Genomic DNA, 18979 nt, shown 5'->3' with positions numbered 1-18979 from the left:
TTTAAAAGATATCTGTGACCAACAGATGCATAGCTGTATTATCAGTCATGTGAAATCCATAGATTAGGGCCTAATTAATTTATTTCAATAGACTGATTTCCTTAAATGAACTGTAACTCATTGAAATTGTTGCATGTTGCATTTCTTTTGTTGGTTAGTGTGTGTGTGTATATATAAATAACACACACACACACACACACACACACACACACACACACACACACACACACACACACACACAAACACACGTGAAAGTATTGAACAGGGAAAGAAGTTACCTTTACAATTTCTTGAGCAATTTGCCTCGTCTTGTTTATATCCAGTGTGTTTTTGGTGTCTCGAACGACAGAGTATAATGTCCTCCCTTTACAGAAACTAGAGAAACACTTGAATTAACAAATGGAACTAAACAAATAAACAACAGCTATGGTTGACTGAATATAACAAAGGGATAAGTTATTATTCTAGATGCGATTTAGCCCCTCCTACCTGGTGATGATGGCGAGGTGGGGCGGGGCCATGCAGGCCCCCATGAAGAGGACCACGTTCTCATGACGGGTCTGTCTGTAGTTCATCACCTCCTTCTTAAACAGCTTCAGGTGGTCCTGGTTGTTCCCATCTATCTCCAGCAGCCTGATGGCCACCTCTCCATGCCAACGGCCCTTATGCACCTTGCCCCAACGGCCCTGGAGTGAGTGATTTAATGACAGTTTGAGAAACACACTTTAAATGGGTTTAAAACTGAAAACACTGACAGTTTGATGCAAATATAGCTCATTCTATATTTTATATCACCTTCCCAATGAGCTCTCCCAGGTCCAGCTGTTCGAAGGGGATGTCCCACTCCTGCAAGTAGACACTGGTCTGGCTGGCCTTACGGGAGATGGGGCCTTTCCAGCGACCTCCCCTTGAGTTGGGCAGGTCATCCAACTCATCACCATCACACTCACCATCCGAACCCCCATTCATCTCACTCTCACCCCCATCTTCATCTTCCTCATCATCATCTTCCTCCTCCTCATCTTCCTCCTCCACTACTGGGTCTGGGTCGATCTCAGGTTCAACCACCTCCTCCTCTTCCTCCTGTAGGACATTCATGCATGTTGGGTTTTGGGCATGTGTCTCAGTTACTTCGCACGCACATACTCAGTTTTTACCTCTCCGTCCTCATCCTCGGCCAGTTCAAAGTGTATGTCATCTGCTGGTTCAGTCTCCCTGTTGGGACAGGGTAAACCACAGTCACAATATCAGAGTATGCCGAGTATTGTACCATTAAAACACTATTGATAAATTAAATAGACAGGAAAGCCTTACACTGTGTCATGGAGGGCTTCAGAGTGCAACGTAGAAGAACTGGACACATCTGGGAGAAAAAATACAAATGTTCAGTATGTAATAAAAATAATGTGGCTTTTTGCTTGTAAAGACAAAATTGCGTCCCTCATGTAGTTTCTTTGCCCACTTATATTGTCACTTTGCCATAGCAATGTGCTGACAACATCCACCATAACGAGACATGCAATTCCCAAACTCCCCAGCAGGTGGCAGACAGACCCATCTCCACATGAAACAATGCAGTCTAAATATCACACAACACATTACTCTAAAACATTCACAAATGCACAACTTTGTCATGTAATTCACTAAGCCTGTGAGTACATGCAGGAGATAGAGAGAATTGACAAGGCTGGGGCTGGGGACGTGGGCAGGTGTGAGCACAGCACAACAGTCTGTTTGGGACCGTACTGTAAACTCACCAGGGAAGATAAACTGCTGTCTATGCTGAAAGTAGCAGGCAGCTTAGGGAAAAGACAGGGAAGAACCAACAAGCATGGAGTGGAGAGAGAGACTCTGGGTTAGAGTAGCCGTTAAAATAACCCCAGTCACTCCCACCCCCCTGAGGAGTGGTATTAATGCAGAGAGGGAGAGAGTGGGAGGACGACCACTCCTGCCCGGCCATTCCATTCCACGTTTAACGTTCAACATTCGCTAAACAGGAAATGTGACTCAGGGAGACCTTCTGTGTAATCAAGAACACAATGCAAGCATGCGCTTTGATAGTGGGAGTATGCTGGCTTATTTTTGTGCAGTGGACATGCTTGTGTGGTTAAGTGTATATCAATTTGTGTGTTTGCATGTGTGTATATTCATTTGTGTTTGCATGTGAGAGAGTGTGAGAGAGAGAAAGGGAGACACTCCAGGTGATTGTGTGTATTTGTTGAGGTGATTGTGTGTATTTGTTGAGGTGATTGTGTGTATATTTTGAGGTGATTGTGTGTATATGTTGAGGTGATTGTGTGTATATGTTGAGGTGATTGTGTGTATATGTTAAGGTGATTGTGTGTATATTCATTTGTGTTTGCATGTGAGAGAGTGTGAGAGAGAGAAAGGGAGACACTCCAGGTGATTGTGTTGAGGTGATTGTGTGTATTTGTTGAGGTGATTGTGTGTATATGTTGAGGTGATTGTGTGTATATGTTGAGGTGATTGTGTGTATATGTTGAGGTGATTGTGTGTATATGTTGAGGTGATTGTGTATATATGTTGAGGTGATTGTGTGTGTTTCTGTATTTGCATAGGCGTGTGAGTGACGGTCAGGGACCTACCTGGGAAGTGGAAGCGGTTGTCCCGGTGGACCTTGGGCGAGGAGTTGGGGGGCGGGGTGGCACTGGGAGGGTTCTGGAAAGGGGCAGGGGAGGAGGGTGTGGAGGAGGTGGTGGAGGATGGGTTACTACTGGAGTCCAACTGGTTCAGCGCAGGGGGGTGATCCTGACCGAAGGAGAAGAAGAAATACACACTGATCAGAGTCAATAACACACTTGTCTGTCCTAACAGCACCATGCATATCATTATCATCAAAGGTGCGATGTAACATCCAATATCTACCTTTTTGGTGATAGCCTTTGGCAGTGTGCCAAACTGTGGTGTTTCTAATGGCCGGTCCACAGGGTTGTTGATGTCAGACGGCACAGACTCAGTCCTCCGTATTTTGGTGACTGGAAAGAAGAGATTGGGACCATTAACACTAATGCTTGTTGAATAAAAATGGGTAAACTATGAATCCATGGATGAACATGAGAAGCAAGAAATGGCTTACTTGGCAGGAAAGAGATTCTGCAGGAGGGAGCTTCTTTAGTACACTTGTTATGGCACTTTAACCTGCAGACAGGAAACCACCAATCAGAGAACAGTAGAGAACAACTGATCACCAAAATAAGATGAAGTTGTATTTTTTTTGCATCGTAGAGACACCAGAACAATCCAACACCAGAACATCTCAGAGACTCCTCCCTCTCCTTACTCCACTCACCTGCAGTGTTTACACTTCACACCAAACATCATGTTCTTCTGACAGACCTGACATGTCTGGGACAGCCACGACTTGGTGGAAAATCTTCACACAGAATCCTCAATTACTTAAACCATCAATCCTTTTTTGCTCTATATACTGTGGATTTAAAGTATATTTTACATTTGTATCATGGTAGTCTCTGGCCTAAAGGTGTATGACATGAGGTAGTTGCCAACCTGTGAGTGACGGCCAGGCCTATGTCTCTCCTCACTGCCTGTGGGGAGCCACGGTGCAACCCCATGTTATCTGGAGAGAGAGAGAGATGTCAAATGAACCTAGACAGAGGAGGATTTGCCTAAAAATGAAGTATTAGCACAAATAGGGCAATTTATTTATGAAGTTTTGTGGCTACTATCAAAATGAAATCACTGGTGCTTAGGGAATTGCAAAATGTTTTCACCTTTCCCAAAATTCCCAGGATTTCCAGAAATAACCCGCTGGAAGACTCCTGGAAATTCCCAGAACTTTGCAACCCAAGTGTTGATGTTGCTTACAACTTGCCACACTATGGGCCAGTCCAATGAAAAACATTTACTGTTCATTTTACAAGTTAAAGCAAATTTGTGTGAGACCTAATGACGTTGGTTTTGTAGGTGACACTCCTACACATGAATCATTATGGACGAATACACTATGTGCCAAACCAATGAAAAACATTTACTGATCATTTTACAAGTGAAAACGAATTTGAGTGAGACCTAATGACGTTGGTTTGGTAGGTGACGCTCCTACACATGAATCATTACAGACACGAAACGGCACGCATGCAACTGCACGCACACGACTTTGTGGGAGTGTTAGATTTCTCTCTAAGCTGTCGAATGAATTGGAAGAGTAATGTAATTTCTCTAGAAGCGATGGAACAGAAAACGCTCCCTCCCCCACATCACAGCACTCAGATGGAACAATCCCAGCAATCTACTGACAGAAACACTCTTGAGCCAGACTGGGACGGCTACTGTGACCCTACAGCCAGCTACTGGGAAATACATTCGGCTCTTTACAAAGAGCACACATACAAACGGTCTATTTCATCTGAGTAATTCACCATGCATTTACCAATCTATTTCAGTGAAGATTCCTTACATATAGCCTAAATGGGGTAAGTCTAAATGTATTTGTACTCACTCTTGAGGTGGGATGAATGCTCCTCCATCAGGGTAGGGGTACCAGGTAGGGTGTAGGGGGTGGGGGCAGGGGCGGGGGTGGAAACCCCAGGGGTGCGGGCAGACCGGTGGGGGGAACGGGAGGGTGAGTCCTCACAGCCATTCCCATTGATCTGAACGTTGAGGAACAACTTATTCTTCTTTGCACACCTGAGGGGAACAAAGAACGCTGGGACGTCAGTACAGTGGCCCACTGCTGCCCTCACACCCTCATCTCAACACACAGTCAGCACTGGATTACTCAATGACAATCCAAAATGGGCCTCCATACAGATCATCTTTCACCAGAGATAATTATTTAAATGGCCATACTGTATGAACAATGTTATGTAAGTGTCAGAGAGGCAGGCAGGCAGGGTGGGAAGGGAGGCAGTAGCAGCATGCCTTGGCAGAGAGGAGATTCAGCAACACATATATTGAACATTTGAGTAATTTAGCAGACGTTCTTATCCAGAGTAAATTTTAGAGTTAAGTGCCTTGCTCAAGGACACAGACATCTTTTCACCTTGTTGACTCAGGATTTGAACCAGCAACCTTTCAGTTACTGGCCCACTGCTCTAACCACTAGGCTACCTGCTGCCATTTGGAGGACAATACAATTAAATAAAAAAGGCACACAGGGAAGACTGAGCCACACCCTCCACCACAGGGGAGTAGAGCTTAGCAGAGCACAGGCCAAAGGGCTTAGCATCCTCTTCCTGGTCAGGAATAAAGAGGGCTGATCCAGAAGCACACAGCCCCACTGCCTGCCCGCCTGCTTTCTCTGGGCTCCACACAGTGGAGAAGGCCACGTCTGTCTGTAACTCCCTATGCCGCAGCTCAAACTCATCAGTGTCCTCACAGGCTAGGTCTGGGGTCATAGGGTATACTTCTATATACATGTACATAATGTAGTATCAGTCCTGTTAAAGTACTTCTGTCTAGTCAGGTTTCATTATGGCTGAGCTTTCCATCACTAATGCAACATCATTACAAACAGGATATTACTGATATGCGTTAGTAAACTCAGAAAAAAAAGAAACAGACCTTTTTCAGGACCCTGTCTTTCAAAGATAATTTGTAAAAATCCAAATAACTTCACAGATCTTCATTGTAAAGGGTTTAAACACTGTTTCCCATGCTTGTTCAATGAACCATAAACAATTAATGAACATGCACCTGTGGAACGGTCGTTAAGACACTAACAGCTTACAGACGGTAGGCAATTAAGGTCACAGTTATGAAAACTCAGGACACTAAAGAGGCCTTTCTTCTGACTCTGAAAAACACCAAAAGGAAGATGCCCAGGTTCCCTGCTCATCTGCGTGAATGTGCCTAAGGCATGCTGCAAGGAGGCATGAGGACTGCAGATGTGGCCAGGGCAATAAATTGCAATGTCCGTACTGTGAGACGCCTAAGACAGCCCTACAGGGAGACAGAATGGACAGCTGATCGTCCTCACAGTGGCAGACCACGTGTAACAACACCTGCACAGGATTGGTACATCCGAACGTCACACCTGCGAGATAGGTACAGGATGGCAACAACAACTGCCTGAGTTACAACAGGAATGCACAATCCCTCTATCAGTGCTCAGACTGTCCGCAATAGGCTGAGAGAGGCTGGACTGAGGGCTTGTAGGCAGGTCCTCACCAGACATCACCGGCAACAACGTCGCCTATGGGCACAAACCCACCGTCGCTGGACCAGACAGGACTTCACTGACGAGTCGCAGTTTTGTCTCACCAGGGGTGATCGTCGGATTTGCGTTTATTGTTGAAGGAATGGGGGATACACCGAGGCCTGTACTCTGGAGCGGGATCAATTTGGAGGTGGACGGTCCGTCATGATCTGGGGCGGTGTGTCACATCATCGGACTGAGTTTGTTGTCATTGCAGGCAATCTCAACGCTGTGCGTTACAGGGAACACATCCTGCTCCCTCATGTGGTACCCTTCCTGCAGGCTCATCCTGACATGACAATGCCACCAGCCATACTGCTCGTTCTGTGCGTGATTTCCTGCAAAACAGGAATGTCAGTGTTCTGCCATGGCCAGCGAAGAGCCCGGATCTCAATCCCATCGAGCACGTCTGGGACCTGTTGGATCGGAAGGTGAGGGATAGGGCCATTCCCCCCAGAAATGTCCGGGAACTTGCAGGTGCCTTGGTGGAAGAGTGGGGTAACTTCTCACAGCAAAAACAGGCAAATCTGGTGCAGTCCATGAGGAGGAGATGTACTACAGTAATGAATGCAGCTGGTGGCCACACCAGATACTGACTGTTACTTTTGATTTTGACACACCCTTTATTCAGGGACATATTTTCCATTTCTGTTAGTCACATGTCTGTGGAACTTGTTCAGTTTATGTCCCAGTTGTTGTATCTTATGTTCATACAAATATTTACACATGTTAAGTTTGCTGACAATAAACGCAGTTGACAGTGAGGATGTTTATTTTTTTTCTGAGTTTATGTTTGTTTATTAGGTACACTCATCTAGTACCCCCTTTGCTTCCAGAACAGCCTGAATTACTTTGGGACATTCGGAAATGTCGGGAATGTTTCAGCAGATTGGACGGCGGTACATTCAATCTGCCAACAGCCCGTTCCATCTCATCCCAAAGAGGCTGGGGACTGCGCAGGCTACTCAAGTAAACTGAACTTGCTGTCATGTTTCAGGCAATGTTTTTACACTCCTCAATTGTCCAGTGTTGGTGATCGCGTGCCCTCTGGAGCCACTTCTTGTTTTGAGCTGATAGGAATGTAACCCGGTGTGGTCATCTGCTGCAATATCCCATCCGTGACAAGGATTGACAAGTTGTGAGTTCCGAGACGCTGTTCTGTACACCACTGTTGTACTGCGCCATTATTTGTCTTTTTGTGGCCCACCTATTAGCTTGCTTCCAGAACAGCACAATTCTTTCCTTTCTCCTTCGACCTCACACATCAACAAGCTGTTTTGGCCCACAGGACTGCCGCTGACTGGATGTTTTTTGTTTGTCCCCCATTCTCGTTGAACACTAGACACTGTCGTGCATGAAAAGCCCAGGAGGGTGGCTGTTTCTGAGATGCTGGATCCGGCGTGCCTGGCATTGACGATCATATCACGCTCAAAGTCGCTTAAGTCACTCGTTTTGCCCATTCTAATGTTCAATTGAACATTAACTGAATGTCTCGATGCCTGTCTGCCTGCTTTATATAGCAAGCTACGGCCACGCTTCCGTGAAGGGGGTGGTGTACTTAATAAACTGTATGTGTGTGTCTTGCCCTGCTTTGAGAATCAGGCCATAGAAAAAGCTTCCTGTTTTGGCATTACTCATTATCTCTGAGAATCTGTGGGGATTAGCTCTGGCCGTATACACATTAAGGCAGCAGCAGGCAGGATGTGGTGTGTGTGTGTGAGTACAAGTGTGTGTGAAAAGCCCTGCCCTTAAACGTCCAGTTGTAACATCATAATAGGGTGGAGGCGTGTGCTATATTCAACCCTGTTCCAAGATTTTGAGCAGTGTGGAAAACTGCCCAAACACTGGTCACGATGACCTCACACACGCAAGCAAAATTATTTTTTAGAAATGTCTTGACAAGGGGCCGACCATGATTACTCTAGGTCATAAAGGACTGGAAGTCACACACAAAGCCTAGGGCACGGGAACAGGAAGTGACCTACTTGTTGGTTGGCGGCTCCTCGATGCGGTTCCCCAGCTGGGACTCGTGGCTCTTGCTGCGGGTCAGGGTGATGTTGGGCAGAAGGTGCAGCACCTTGCGGGAGGGTGGCGGCGGGGTGCAGGGGGGCTTCAGCCTGTGGCGTCTCTTGGAGGGCGGGGTGAGGGGCGGGGTGGAGGTGTGCCCGTGGAGTCGCCCCTGTCGGGCGGCAGAGAGGGGGAAGGGGTCTGTGAAGGGGGTGTCAGCGTAAACGTATGCCCCGTGGGCCTCGGGACCAGGCATTGTAGACACGGAGAAGGACCGAGGATGGGCACAGGCGGTGCAGGGGGTGGAGGGAGTGGATGGGGTGGTGGGGGGCCGAGCTAGAGGAGAGGGGCTGTGGGGGCGCATTGGACCCCCCATCCCTCCCAACAGCTGGTCTGGAGGCAGAAGCAGAGAGCCACTTTCTCTACGGGTGGGCTCAGAGAACCAGGGCCCCCCATCCTCTCTTAGCTCTCCATCTATAGGGGAGACACAGAAAAGGGTTACAGATCTGTTAGTCATACTAGCACATTCCACCCCACAACCCCTTAACCTAGTGTCTTTTGTCCTACAACATAACCTTACCCTGGGTGGCAGCCTGCTGCTGCTGGCAGGGCTAATCAAGCAGAACCAGTCTGGCGCTGAGACTAATACTCAGTAAAACTCCACAGAGACAGGTCAGATCAGGCAGATTCCCACCTGATTCAGTGGCGCTCTTCAGGCAGGAGAGGGCAGCGCTGAGCCTGGAACACTCCTCTAAACTGGAGCCCAGTCTCCTCATGGTCTCCCGCACGTGAGAACCTGGCATCTGCAGCAAGGCATCCAAGGACAGCTTCACCGGCACCGCCTGGCGAGAGGAGCAGAGAGAGACAAGGTCAGGAGGAGATGAGTGATCAGTACCACCACACACTATCCAGTCGGACCTCTCCATACAGTACAACGTGATAGAGCACGGATAAATACAACACAACCACGGATAAAATAAAAAATGTATACCCCTTTTTCTCCCCAATTTTGTGGTATCCAATTGGTAGTTACAGTCTTGTCTCAACCCAGAATCTCTGCAAGTCCAGTACGGACTCGGGAGAGGACAAGATCAGGAGAGGCGAAGCCGAACTGCTTCTTGACACAGTGCCCACTTAACCCGAAAGCCAGCCGCACCAATGTGTCAGAGGAAACAACGTACACCTGGCGACCGTGTCAGTGTGCAATGCACACCACAGGAGTCACTAGTGCGCGATGGGACAAGGACATCCCTGCCGCTGGGCCAATTGTGTGCCGCCCCATGGGTCTTCCAGTCTCGGCCGGCGGCGACAGAGCCTGGACTAGAACCCAGAATCTCTAGTGGCACAGCTAGCACTACGATGCAGTGCCTTAGACCACTGCGCCACTCGGGAGGCAGACGTATACATCTTACACTAGTATGCTAGTATCCAACTCGCCTATGCTAGACACAAAAGGTGATCGTTGTTCATTCTCATCAACCAAAGCCAGCCAGCACAGACAGATATCTCCAGATATATCCACAGAGCAGGACAGGACAGGCCAGAACAGGAGCAGAGACCAGCAAGTACAGACTGACTGACTGACTGGCCAAAGCCCACTGGGTCCTTCCACCTAGAGGAGAGCAAAGAAACTCGGTCTTTGAACAAACGCTCCAACTTCTGGCTAGAAATAGACAGAGAGATTTGATTCCATTAGTTGGTGGTGGCACAGCAGAGTGACTGTGTTTGTGTCACAAACAGTACACACCATCCCTTCCCAGTAGTTTCTCTGTGCATCACTCACAGTCTACTTGTGCGCACTCCAATCCCCCACACAAATGAGAAATGAATGCAAAATGGTGAGAAAATGTATTCCATGGTCAATAGAACATAACTATTGTGGCAATAGTTTCGGAATTGAAATTATTCACAAGCCTGTGAGTTGTAGCCTGTATTGGTTTAGGACTTTCAGTCACCTTCTTGAAGTGTGTCATTCTAAAAGTGTGTACCTGGATATACATTACGCTGTCTAACATGAGTTGTTATGCCCGTACTTCAGACATACCTTTGTCCCTTCATCTATGGGTTGACTACCCTCTATATGACAGCCTATTTTACCAGCCCCTGCCGACTCCCCGAACCACCCTATGTCTCAAAGGTGAGCTGTAACCAATAACTATGTCCTCAGGACAAGCCGTGAGCATGTGCACAAACACAACCAACACAGGTGCAACCAGGAGACATGACAATGAGAAGAGATTCACTAAAACAGCCGGGTCTAGTGCTTCAGGATCACCACCGGCACAAACCATCAGGAAACTTTTATCTAAACAAACAAACCCAACACTCTGCAGGCTGCCCAACACAGTCCTGTGTGAAATGACAATGTCCAATGAGCAAAAGATAGTGGCACACCGCTGAAAATTGGATGCTCTAAGATGGCATGAAGATCATAACAGCAGGAAAAGCCATGTTATTTCTGTACCATTTTAGTTTTTAAAAAATTCTGCCTCCAGAAAAGAAATAAAATTACAACCGGATAAAACACGTTTGATTTTAAATATACTTACTGAATTATTGAGCTGTAGCTTTGTTTACATACTATGGGGAAGAGTTAACAAACTGTAGATGAAGAGATCTACTCATTCCAGCGAGAGGAATCCACTACTTCCACAACCCTCAAGTCACACACCACGAATAACCCCACTATCCAGGCATCTCTCCCTCCCTCTTAGCCAAGCCATTGGCTCGTCCTTCCCTGCCCCTCCCTCCCTTCCTCCTCTCCCTCCCCCTCTCCTTGCCTCCTCTAGTACAGGTATAGCTACACAGCTCAGTCAGTCTGTGAGGTAGCCAGAGACACAGAGAGAAGAGGTGATACTGAGGACCTGGCTGGGTTGGGGTAAGTGTGTGGGTGTGACTACAGCGGGCTACAGTCCGCCTTCTCCCCATAAAGTGCTGATGTCAGCCTGGCTACTCCAGGGTCTGTGACTCACTGGCCAGGTCTAACCCTCAAGTTCAACACAGGTGTGTTCACAGAGTCAGGAGGAGCCCCTGCTGGCCTGAAGCACATTGTGTGGATGGGAATGAACCCTGTAACCTTACAGAGCTAAAACCATTGTCTAACCAGCCTCAACAAACTAAGAAGATATTTCTGGAAATTCTGTATCTGAGACAAGAAAATACTCCTTTTCCATGTAACAAAAAACATTTGCAGTTCTCGGATATGTTGGGTCTGGGTTACATTGACGAGTAGAAGCAGGCTCACCCAGTTGGATGGCTTCCAGGAGCGCTGTCACAATGAGGCTTTTGGCATTACTTTCAATTAAGACCATAAGATACACACAGACCTGCAAGAGACTTGATATCCACCGATTGGCTGGTTATGTAACATGATGTAAAGCCTTGCTTGTTAGGCTAGTGGCCAATCTTCAAAAAGGGCTTTAGCTTTTGAGATACTCCAAGCTGTTGTATAACAAGTGCTTTTCCAGATCTCTAAGGTCTTCCAAAGATAAATGGATGATCGTATAAAAATATTTTACTGCAAAAGTGGTTAAATTTGGGGGGAGGCACACAATAATTTGGAATAAGAAAAGTCATTTGTCTGCACTACCTACACAAACAAACAGCTTTAGAATATCTTACATTTTAGACATTTAGACCTGTAAACACACAGATACAATAGGCAGAAATATCAACTGCTAATTTTTATGACTCATGTAAATGTACATTTTTGGTAGTTGTTCAATAGATCACTTTTCAAGTCAAATTTGCTCTCATTCAGTGCTGTATGGTCTAGCCTGACAAAAATGAATACTGTTACACATGTTTTTGATGTAGTGGCTGTAGAGCCTCACAGTGGAGGTGTCCTAATACCCATAAAACCTAGTGTGCAAACAGGGAAATGGTTCCAATCGTTTATACACCATTCATTTTTCCCATACGACATTTTAGAAACACTTAAGTAAAGACTTATTAACCTGGCGTGAAGTTTTGATAACCATAAAAACCTCTCTCGCACAAGGTGAACATTGGATTGTTCCGGTGCACTTTTATCTTGTTTGGATTGAGCTGGCACATTGCTTCTTCCAGACAATCATGTCCACCATCCTGCTTGTCTGCCCAGTGGTTTCTGTATATTTTGACTGGGTGATAGTTATGGTGTAAGGGTGAATGCAACCACACAAGTGCATAAGGCAGGAGTTCATTATAATGAACCAACACAATCTGACACTCATTGACAAGAAATGCTATCAACTTATAGGGTCTTCACATGTCATAGGAATTGCACCTCTCCAATGTCAATGCCACCCTGAATCTTCCAGAACTGTCCTTGATAGGCCCACTCCACCATCAGTCCTCCCCTCAGGCAATTACTAGAGACAAAGACACCACGGAACTGGACTGTCACGTAAGGAGGCCATTCAACAGTTAATATGCCGTCTGGAAATTGATGGTGTGCATTGTCCTCATATGTACCCATTTGGCTACCAACCATGGCTGGCCAGCCCATGTGACACCTGAACTGGACTTATGTGAAGAATGAGCTCTCATGCTGAGGTGACTCATGCATTGGTCTGGGAAACTGCAGCAATCACAACATCCCTATAAGGACATTTATGGCAAACAAGAGGCACCTTAGGATGGTAAAACTTGCTGTATGTGATCATTTATGCTGGCCGGGGATTGACTGTGAGATACAGAAGTGGTCTTTGTGCACCATGCTTGATCAGCTCCACCTCCTCTGCAACCCTTTAACTGCCCATCAAAGCCCAGGGATCATCTTCAGATGTACAGTTGAAGTCGGAAATGTACACACACCTTAGCCAAATACATTAAAACTCAGTTTTTCACTATTTTTTACATTTAATTCAAGTAAAAATTCCCTGTCTTAGGTCAGTTAGGATCACCACTTTATTTTAAGAAGGTGAAATGTCAGAATAGTAGTAGAGAGAATGATTTCTTTCAGCTTTTATTTATTTCATTACATTCCCAGTGGGTCAGAAGTTTACATACAATCAATTAGTATTTTGTAGCATTGCCTTTAAATTGTTTAACTTGGGTTAAACATTTTGGGTAGCCTTCCACAAGCTTCCCACAATAAGTTGGGTGAATTTTGGCTCATTCCTCCTGACAGAGCTGGTGTAACTGAGTCAGGTTTGTAGGCCTCCTTGCTCGCACATGCTTTTTCAGTACTCCCCACAAATGTTCTATGGGATTGAGGTCAGGGCTTTGTGATAGCCATTCCAATACCTTGACTTTGTTCTTCTTAAGCCATTTTGACAAAACTTTGTAAGTATGCTTGGGGTCATTGTCCATTTGGAACACCCATTTGCGACCAACTTCCTGACTGATGTCTTGAGATTTCAATATATCCACATCATTTTCCTCCTCATGATGCCATCTATTTTGTGAAGTGTACCTGTCCCTCCTGCATCAAAGCACCCCCACAACATGATGCTGCCACCCTGTGCTTCACGGTTGGGATCGTGTTCTTTGGCTTGCAAGACTTCCCCTTTTTCCTCCAAACATAACGATGGTCATTATGGCCAAACAGTTCTATTTTTGTTTCATCAGACCAGAGGATATTTCTTCAAAAACTACAATCTTTTCCCCAAAAAGTATGATCGTTGTCTCCATGTACAGTTGCAAACCGTAGTCTGGCTTTTTTATGGTGGTTTTGGAGCAGTGGCTTCTTCCTTGCTAAGCGGCCTTTCAGGTTACGTTGATATGGGACTCGTTTTACTGTGGATATAGATACTTTTGTACCTATTTCCTACAGCATCTTCACAAGGTCCTTTGCTGTTGTTCTGGGATTGATTTGCACTTTTTGCACCAAGGTACATTCATCTCTAGGAGACAGAACACATCTCCTTCCTGAGCGGTATGATGGCTGCGTGGTCCCATGGTGCTTATACTTGCATACTATTGTTTGTACAGATGAACATGGTACATTCAGGCATTTGGAAATTGCTCCCAAGGATGAACCAGACTTGTGGAGGTCTACAATTATTTTTCTGAGGTCTTGGCTGATTTCTTTTGATTTTCCCATGATGTCAAGCAAAGAGGCACTGAGTTTGAAGGTAGGCCTTGAAATACATCCACAGGTACAGCTCCAATTGACTCAAATTTTGTCAATTAGCCTATCAGAAGCTTCTAAAGCCATGACATCATTTTCTGGAATTTTCCAAGCTTTTTAAAGGCACAGTCAATTTAGTGTATGTAAACTTCTGACCCACTGGAATTGTGATACAGCGAATTATAAGTGAAACAATCTGTCTGTAAACAATTGTTGGAAAAATTACTTGTGTCATGCACAAAGTAGATGTCCTAACCGACTTGCCAAAACTATAGTTTGTTAACAAGACATTTGGGGAGTGGTTGAAAAACAAGTTTTATTGACTCCAACCTAAGTGTATGTAAACTTTCGACTTCAACTGTATATGTGTGGAGCTGTGCTTCATCCCTCACAGCCAACGCTTCTTAGTCATAGCCTATGACCTAGCTACATTCTAACTAACATCTCAGTAACCCGAGGTCACCCTCACAGGTTCTGTCACTCTCCACATCTCCTGCTGGGCCTGCCCCAGTCCGTAATCAATGCCAACCAACCACGGCCAAATGTATTACGCTTGCTTTCCTGTAACTTGGTTACGCTATTGTGTCCTTGTGTCGTGAACAGTAGTGTAAAGTACTTCAGTAAAAATACTTTGAAGCAATACTTAAGTAGTTTTTTTTCAGTATATCTACTTTACTATATATATTTGACAACTTTTGCTTTACTATATTCCTAAAGAAAATAATGTACTTTTTACTTCATATATTTTCCCTGACACCCAAAAGTACTAGTTACATTTTGAATGCTTAGCAGGATGTTAAAATGGTCCAATTCATGCACTTATCAAGAGAACAAACCTGGTCATCCCTACTGTCTCTGATCTGGCGGACTCACTAAACACAAATGCTTTGTTTGTAAATGATATCGGAGTGTTGGAGTGTGCCCCTGGCTACCCGTAAAGAAATAAAAAACACAAAAAATTGTGCTGTTTGGTTTGCTAAATATAAGGAATTTGCAATGATTTATGCTTTTACTTTTTAAGTATATTTAAAACCAAATACTTTTCCTCAAGTAATATTTAAGTAAAGAAATAAAACAGTAAAAATATATATTTTTTCCTGTTGTTTTATTTCTTTACGTACCTACACACACACACACACCTTTTTTCTTCTTTCCGCACCATTGGTTAGAGCCTGTAAGTAAGCATTTCACTGTAAGGTGTTGTATTCGGTGCACATGACAAATAAACTTTGATTTGAAGTAATATTTTACTGGGTGACTTTCACTTTTACCAGAGCCAGAAATCTTGCTTGTTTGTAGGTGACCAAATACTTATTTTCCTCCATAATTTGCAAATAAATTCATTAAAAATCCTACAATGTGATTTTCTGGATTTTTTTTCTTCTCATTTTGTCTGTCATAGTTGAAGTGTACCTATGATGAAAATTACAGGCCTCTCTCATCTTTTTAAGTGGGAGAACTTGCACAATTGGTGGCTGACTAAATACTTTTGCCCCACTGTATATAATAAATAGGTGGTGTCAGAAGAAAGCCCCACTGTAATTCCCCATACAGCATTCAACCAGCACATTTTATTGCAAAATACTGCTGGAATTGATCAGACCTAAACATTAGTGCTCTATGAAAAGAAAGGAATGGGTTTATGAGTCTGTCATTACAAAATAAGCCCTGTACACATACTTACATTTGCACCAACATGCAGACAGACAGACAGTGGCACACACACACACACACACACACACACACACTTCTAGAACCTACCTCTATGAGCTCAGGTCTCAGGTTGACGGTGCGCAGCCAGTCCCCCAGCCGTGGGTAGCTGTCCAAGGCCTGAGGCCTCTCTGTCTCCGGCACTTTCTGCTTACACTGCAGCTGCTTACAAATGTACTTCATCAGCTTCACCTGCAGGGGGCAACAGAAACGAGCACCAACAGAGAAAGGAGGGGCAGGTTAGTGTGATGATTTAGAGCCCCCGTTCTGGCCTGCAGGATACCTGCTACTCTTCACTGTGTTGTCGAGTGTGTTGTTTAGTGTGACAGGGAAATATAGGTGAATTGAAAAAAGCCATGAGCCCATTGGACATAACTACACAAATGATGGTATGCAAAATGTGAATGCACAATCGTTCTTTGCAGAAATAGTACATAGTAAACATTAAATACCAGGGATACATTAATTGAAATGTTAATCATTCCTTTTGCTCTGATTAAATGATGCCAAATTATTCTTTGTGCGTCATACTTCCATAACTATTCCTTGCATATTCAAATCATTGAATAACTGATTAACTAAACAGAAGACCTACCAGACAGTGTACATATTAACTGGTTAATGAAAGCCAGAATAAGAGGGCCACTGACAATGTCAAGTCATGTTTATAGCATGGGCTCTATGCTGGAGATTTAGCAGATGCAAAGCCCCTTGTCAAATATTGGACAAGGACAAAAAAATTAATCTTATAAAACAAACATGGCTGCCCCAGAGACAACGAGGGAGCGTGCCGTTCTCTTTTATGTGTGGACTGTGGTAGAAGACTGGGGAGATGAACCAGCACCAGACACACACAGACACACACCATCCTTCTGGAGCTTTCTCCCAGGACATGAGGAGAGGCCAATCTGATACAAATTACTCCAATCACGCAGACACATTTATTCATTCCACAACGTGGCGTTTCTCCACCATCCATGTTCCCACACAGGCAGTCAGAAAAGCAGGGCTGTCAAATAGATATAAATAGCTGTTATTATATGGAAGGGAACAGCGAGCTGGCCTTCTCATGAGGGTGTCTGCACCGCTGGCATGGCAACCAAGTGTCATTTGAACATTGCAGCGGCTGAAAGCAGGAGAACAGTGACATCACAGTCCTGGGAGACACAAAGTTCACAGTGAGGCTAGCAGACAGCCTCTCAGCCCTCACATAGAGAAATTCACCACCCCCCCCCCCCCACATTGTTCTTTCATCTGTCTGTCAGGATCGCGGGGTCCATGTTTTATATTGAAATACATAATAGGCTGTTCACATAATAAACAAAAACAGGGAGGAAAAACAGAGCGCTGGCTACCATGATTCATTTTCCAGCTCTGCAGAGAGGAAGCTGCAGAGCGGCAGACTGGACACTGAGAGACCGGCAGTTAGGGGTGAGGATCTGCCCCTCACAACCCCCTCCAACTTGCTTATCTCTCGGTCTTTCTACGTCTCTTGTCCCCTTCTCTTTGTCTTTCCTCCTCTCGTTCTCTCTCCTTCGCTCCCTCTCCTTTTCCCTCCCTCTCTGAGAACAGGTTGTGGCAGCACTGTGTTGTGGTGGCTGGTGATGACACAGGGAGCAGTGCAGTCTGAGGGGAGAGGAGAAAGGATGAGGCCTGTGCTGCTGACATCAGGGAAGAGGGCTCACCCGCTGAGATGGCCCTTTCACCAGTGCCCAGGGGAGCGGCTCGCTGACGCACAGCACGCCCTGTTACCATGCAGCTGCTGACCATAAAGCCAGTCACCCTTTTCACTCACTCACTCTCACACACACCCAACCTTGCCGCCACCCCCCCAGCCCTCCGCCACCTGTGTCTGCTAATCAGCACTTTAATGACTGAAGCCTTAGTCACTGATATGCCAAGCCCCCCCCACCCCCACCCCCACCAAGTGACATGCCCCCTCACCTGATATCGGATGTACTGATATACATCACTGCTGTGTACCCTCCAAAGAGCTCACCTGACACTGCTGCCCTGGTGGTGATTGTGCAAATGAACACTGGGATATCAAGTCTTTGTATGGGACATGACAGTGGAAAAAGAAAAGAGATGAGGGACCTGTTAAGTTAATGACAACAGTCTGAACATACAGTGGTGTGTGATTTAGAACGTGTGCAGAGAATTCTAAACTAGAGCATTACCACAACATTAATATAGGCTCCACCCCCTGCCCCAGCCTTCCCAGGCCACTACCAGATACAGTGGTCCTATGAGTAAATCTCACAGCACTATGGTATTAGTTTGCACTGGCCTTCTCAACTGAGCGTATACAGTCTCCTTATCTCCCTTTCCATCTGTGTCCATTACAGCAGGCTGCAAGCAGCACCACGCCGCATGGCACCACCAGGTATCACTCCACTCTACACACCAGTCACATCTCAAGAGCCGGAGCAACACACACACACACACTCTTGTAGTACACACCGCTCAGAAACATGCTCAGCCACACTATTCGGCAAGAGAAAATGTGGCCTTGGGATGTAAGAGGCAGCTTGGCTCGGCGGCAGCGGTTAACAAAAGCCTCTCCACTGCAGGCGAGAGGAGACAGTAGGAGAGAGAGAGAGAGAGAGAGAGAGAGAGAGAGAGAGAGAGACAGAGAGAGAGAGAGAGAGACAGAGAGAGAGAGAGAGAGAGAGAGAGAGAGAGCGCAGAGGGAGAGAGACAGAGAGAGAGAGAGAGAGAGAGAGAGAGAGAGAGACAGAGAGACAGAGAGAGAGAGAGAGAGCGCGCAGAGGGAGAGACAGAGAGAGAGAGAGAGAGAGAGAGAGACAGAGAGACAGAGAGAGAGAGAGACAGAGAGACAGAGAGAGAGAGACAGAGAGAGAGACAGAGACAGAGAGAGAGCGCAGAGGGAGAGAGAGAGAGACAGAGAGAGAGAGCGCAGAGGGAGAGAGACAGAGAGAGAGAGAGAGAGAGAGAGACAAAGAGAGAGAGCGCAGAGGGAGAGAGACAGAGGGAGAGAGAGAGACAGAGAGAGAGCGCAGAAGGAG

At 45.8% G+C, this 18979-nt stretch overlaps 1 protein-coding gene across 5 annotated transcripts in view; it reads right to left on the bottom strand.

The window, feature by feature from the left end:
* The window catches only part of LOC139422927 (kinase suppressor of Ras 1-like), a 36068-nt gene that overhangs the window by 5286 nt on the left and 11803 nt on the right, over nucleotides 1-18979 (bottom strand). For 4 of the 5 annotated variants that reach the window (XM_071174407.1, XM_071174408.1, XM_071174404.1 and 1 more), the window contains exons 2-16: nucleotides 16002-16142; nucleotides 8880-9027; nucleotides 8164-8659; nucleotides 4481-4668; nucleotides 3529-3598; nucleotides 3311-3394; nucleotides 3098-3159; nucleotides 2887-2996; nucleotides 2607-2769; nucleotides 1758-1799; nucleotides 1315-1363; nucleotides 1158-1215; nucleotides 796-1083; nucleotides 490-686; nucleotides 279-375 (exon numbers count right to left, since the gene is read on the bottom strand). In XM_071174407.1, the coding sequence (XP_071030508.1) occupies nucleotides 279-375; nucleotides 490-686; nucleotides 796-1083; nucleotides 1158-1215; nucleotides 1315-1363; nucleotides 1758-1799; nucleotides 2607-2769; nucleotides 2887-2996; nucleotides 3098-3159; nucleotides 3311-3394; nucleotides 3529-3598; nucleotides 4481-4668; nucleotides 8164-8659; nucleotides 8880-9027; nucleotides 16002-16142 (2193 nt within the window). The remainder of the gene's footprint in view (nucleotides 1-278; nucleotides 376-489; nucleotides 687-795; nucleotides 1084-1157; nucleotides 1216-1314; nucleotides 1364-1757; nucleotides 1800-2606; nucleotides 2770-2886; nucleotides 2997-3097; nucleotides 3160-3310; nucleotides 3395-3528; nucleotides 3599-4480; nucleotides 4669-8163; nucleotides 8660-8879; nucleotides 9028-16001; nucleotides 16143-18979) is intronic. The other variant, XM_071174405.1, reaches the window with a different exon arrangement.

Source organism: Oncorhynchus clarkii, chromosome 12, assembly GCF_045791955.1.
Source record: "Oncorhynchus clarkii lewisi isolate Uvic-CL-2024 chromosome 12, UVic_Ocla_1.0, whole genome shotgun sequence".
In the NCBI taxonomy this organism is placed as follows: domain Eukaryota; kingdom Metazoa; phylum Chordata; class Actinopteri; order Salmoniformes; family Salmonidae; genus Oncorhynchus; species Oncorhynchus clarkii.
The sequence above is the reverse complement of the archived record's forward strand: the minus strand, read 5'-3'. Positions and strand labels throughout refer to the sequence as shown.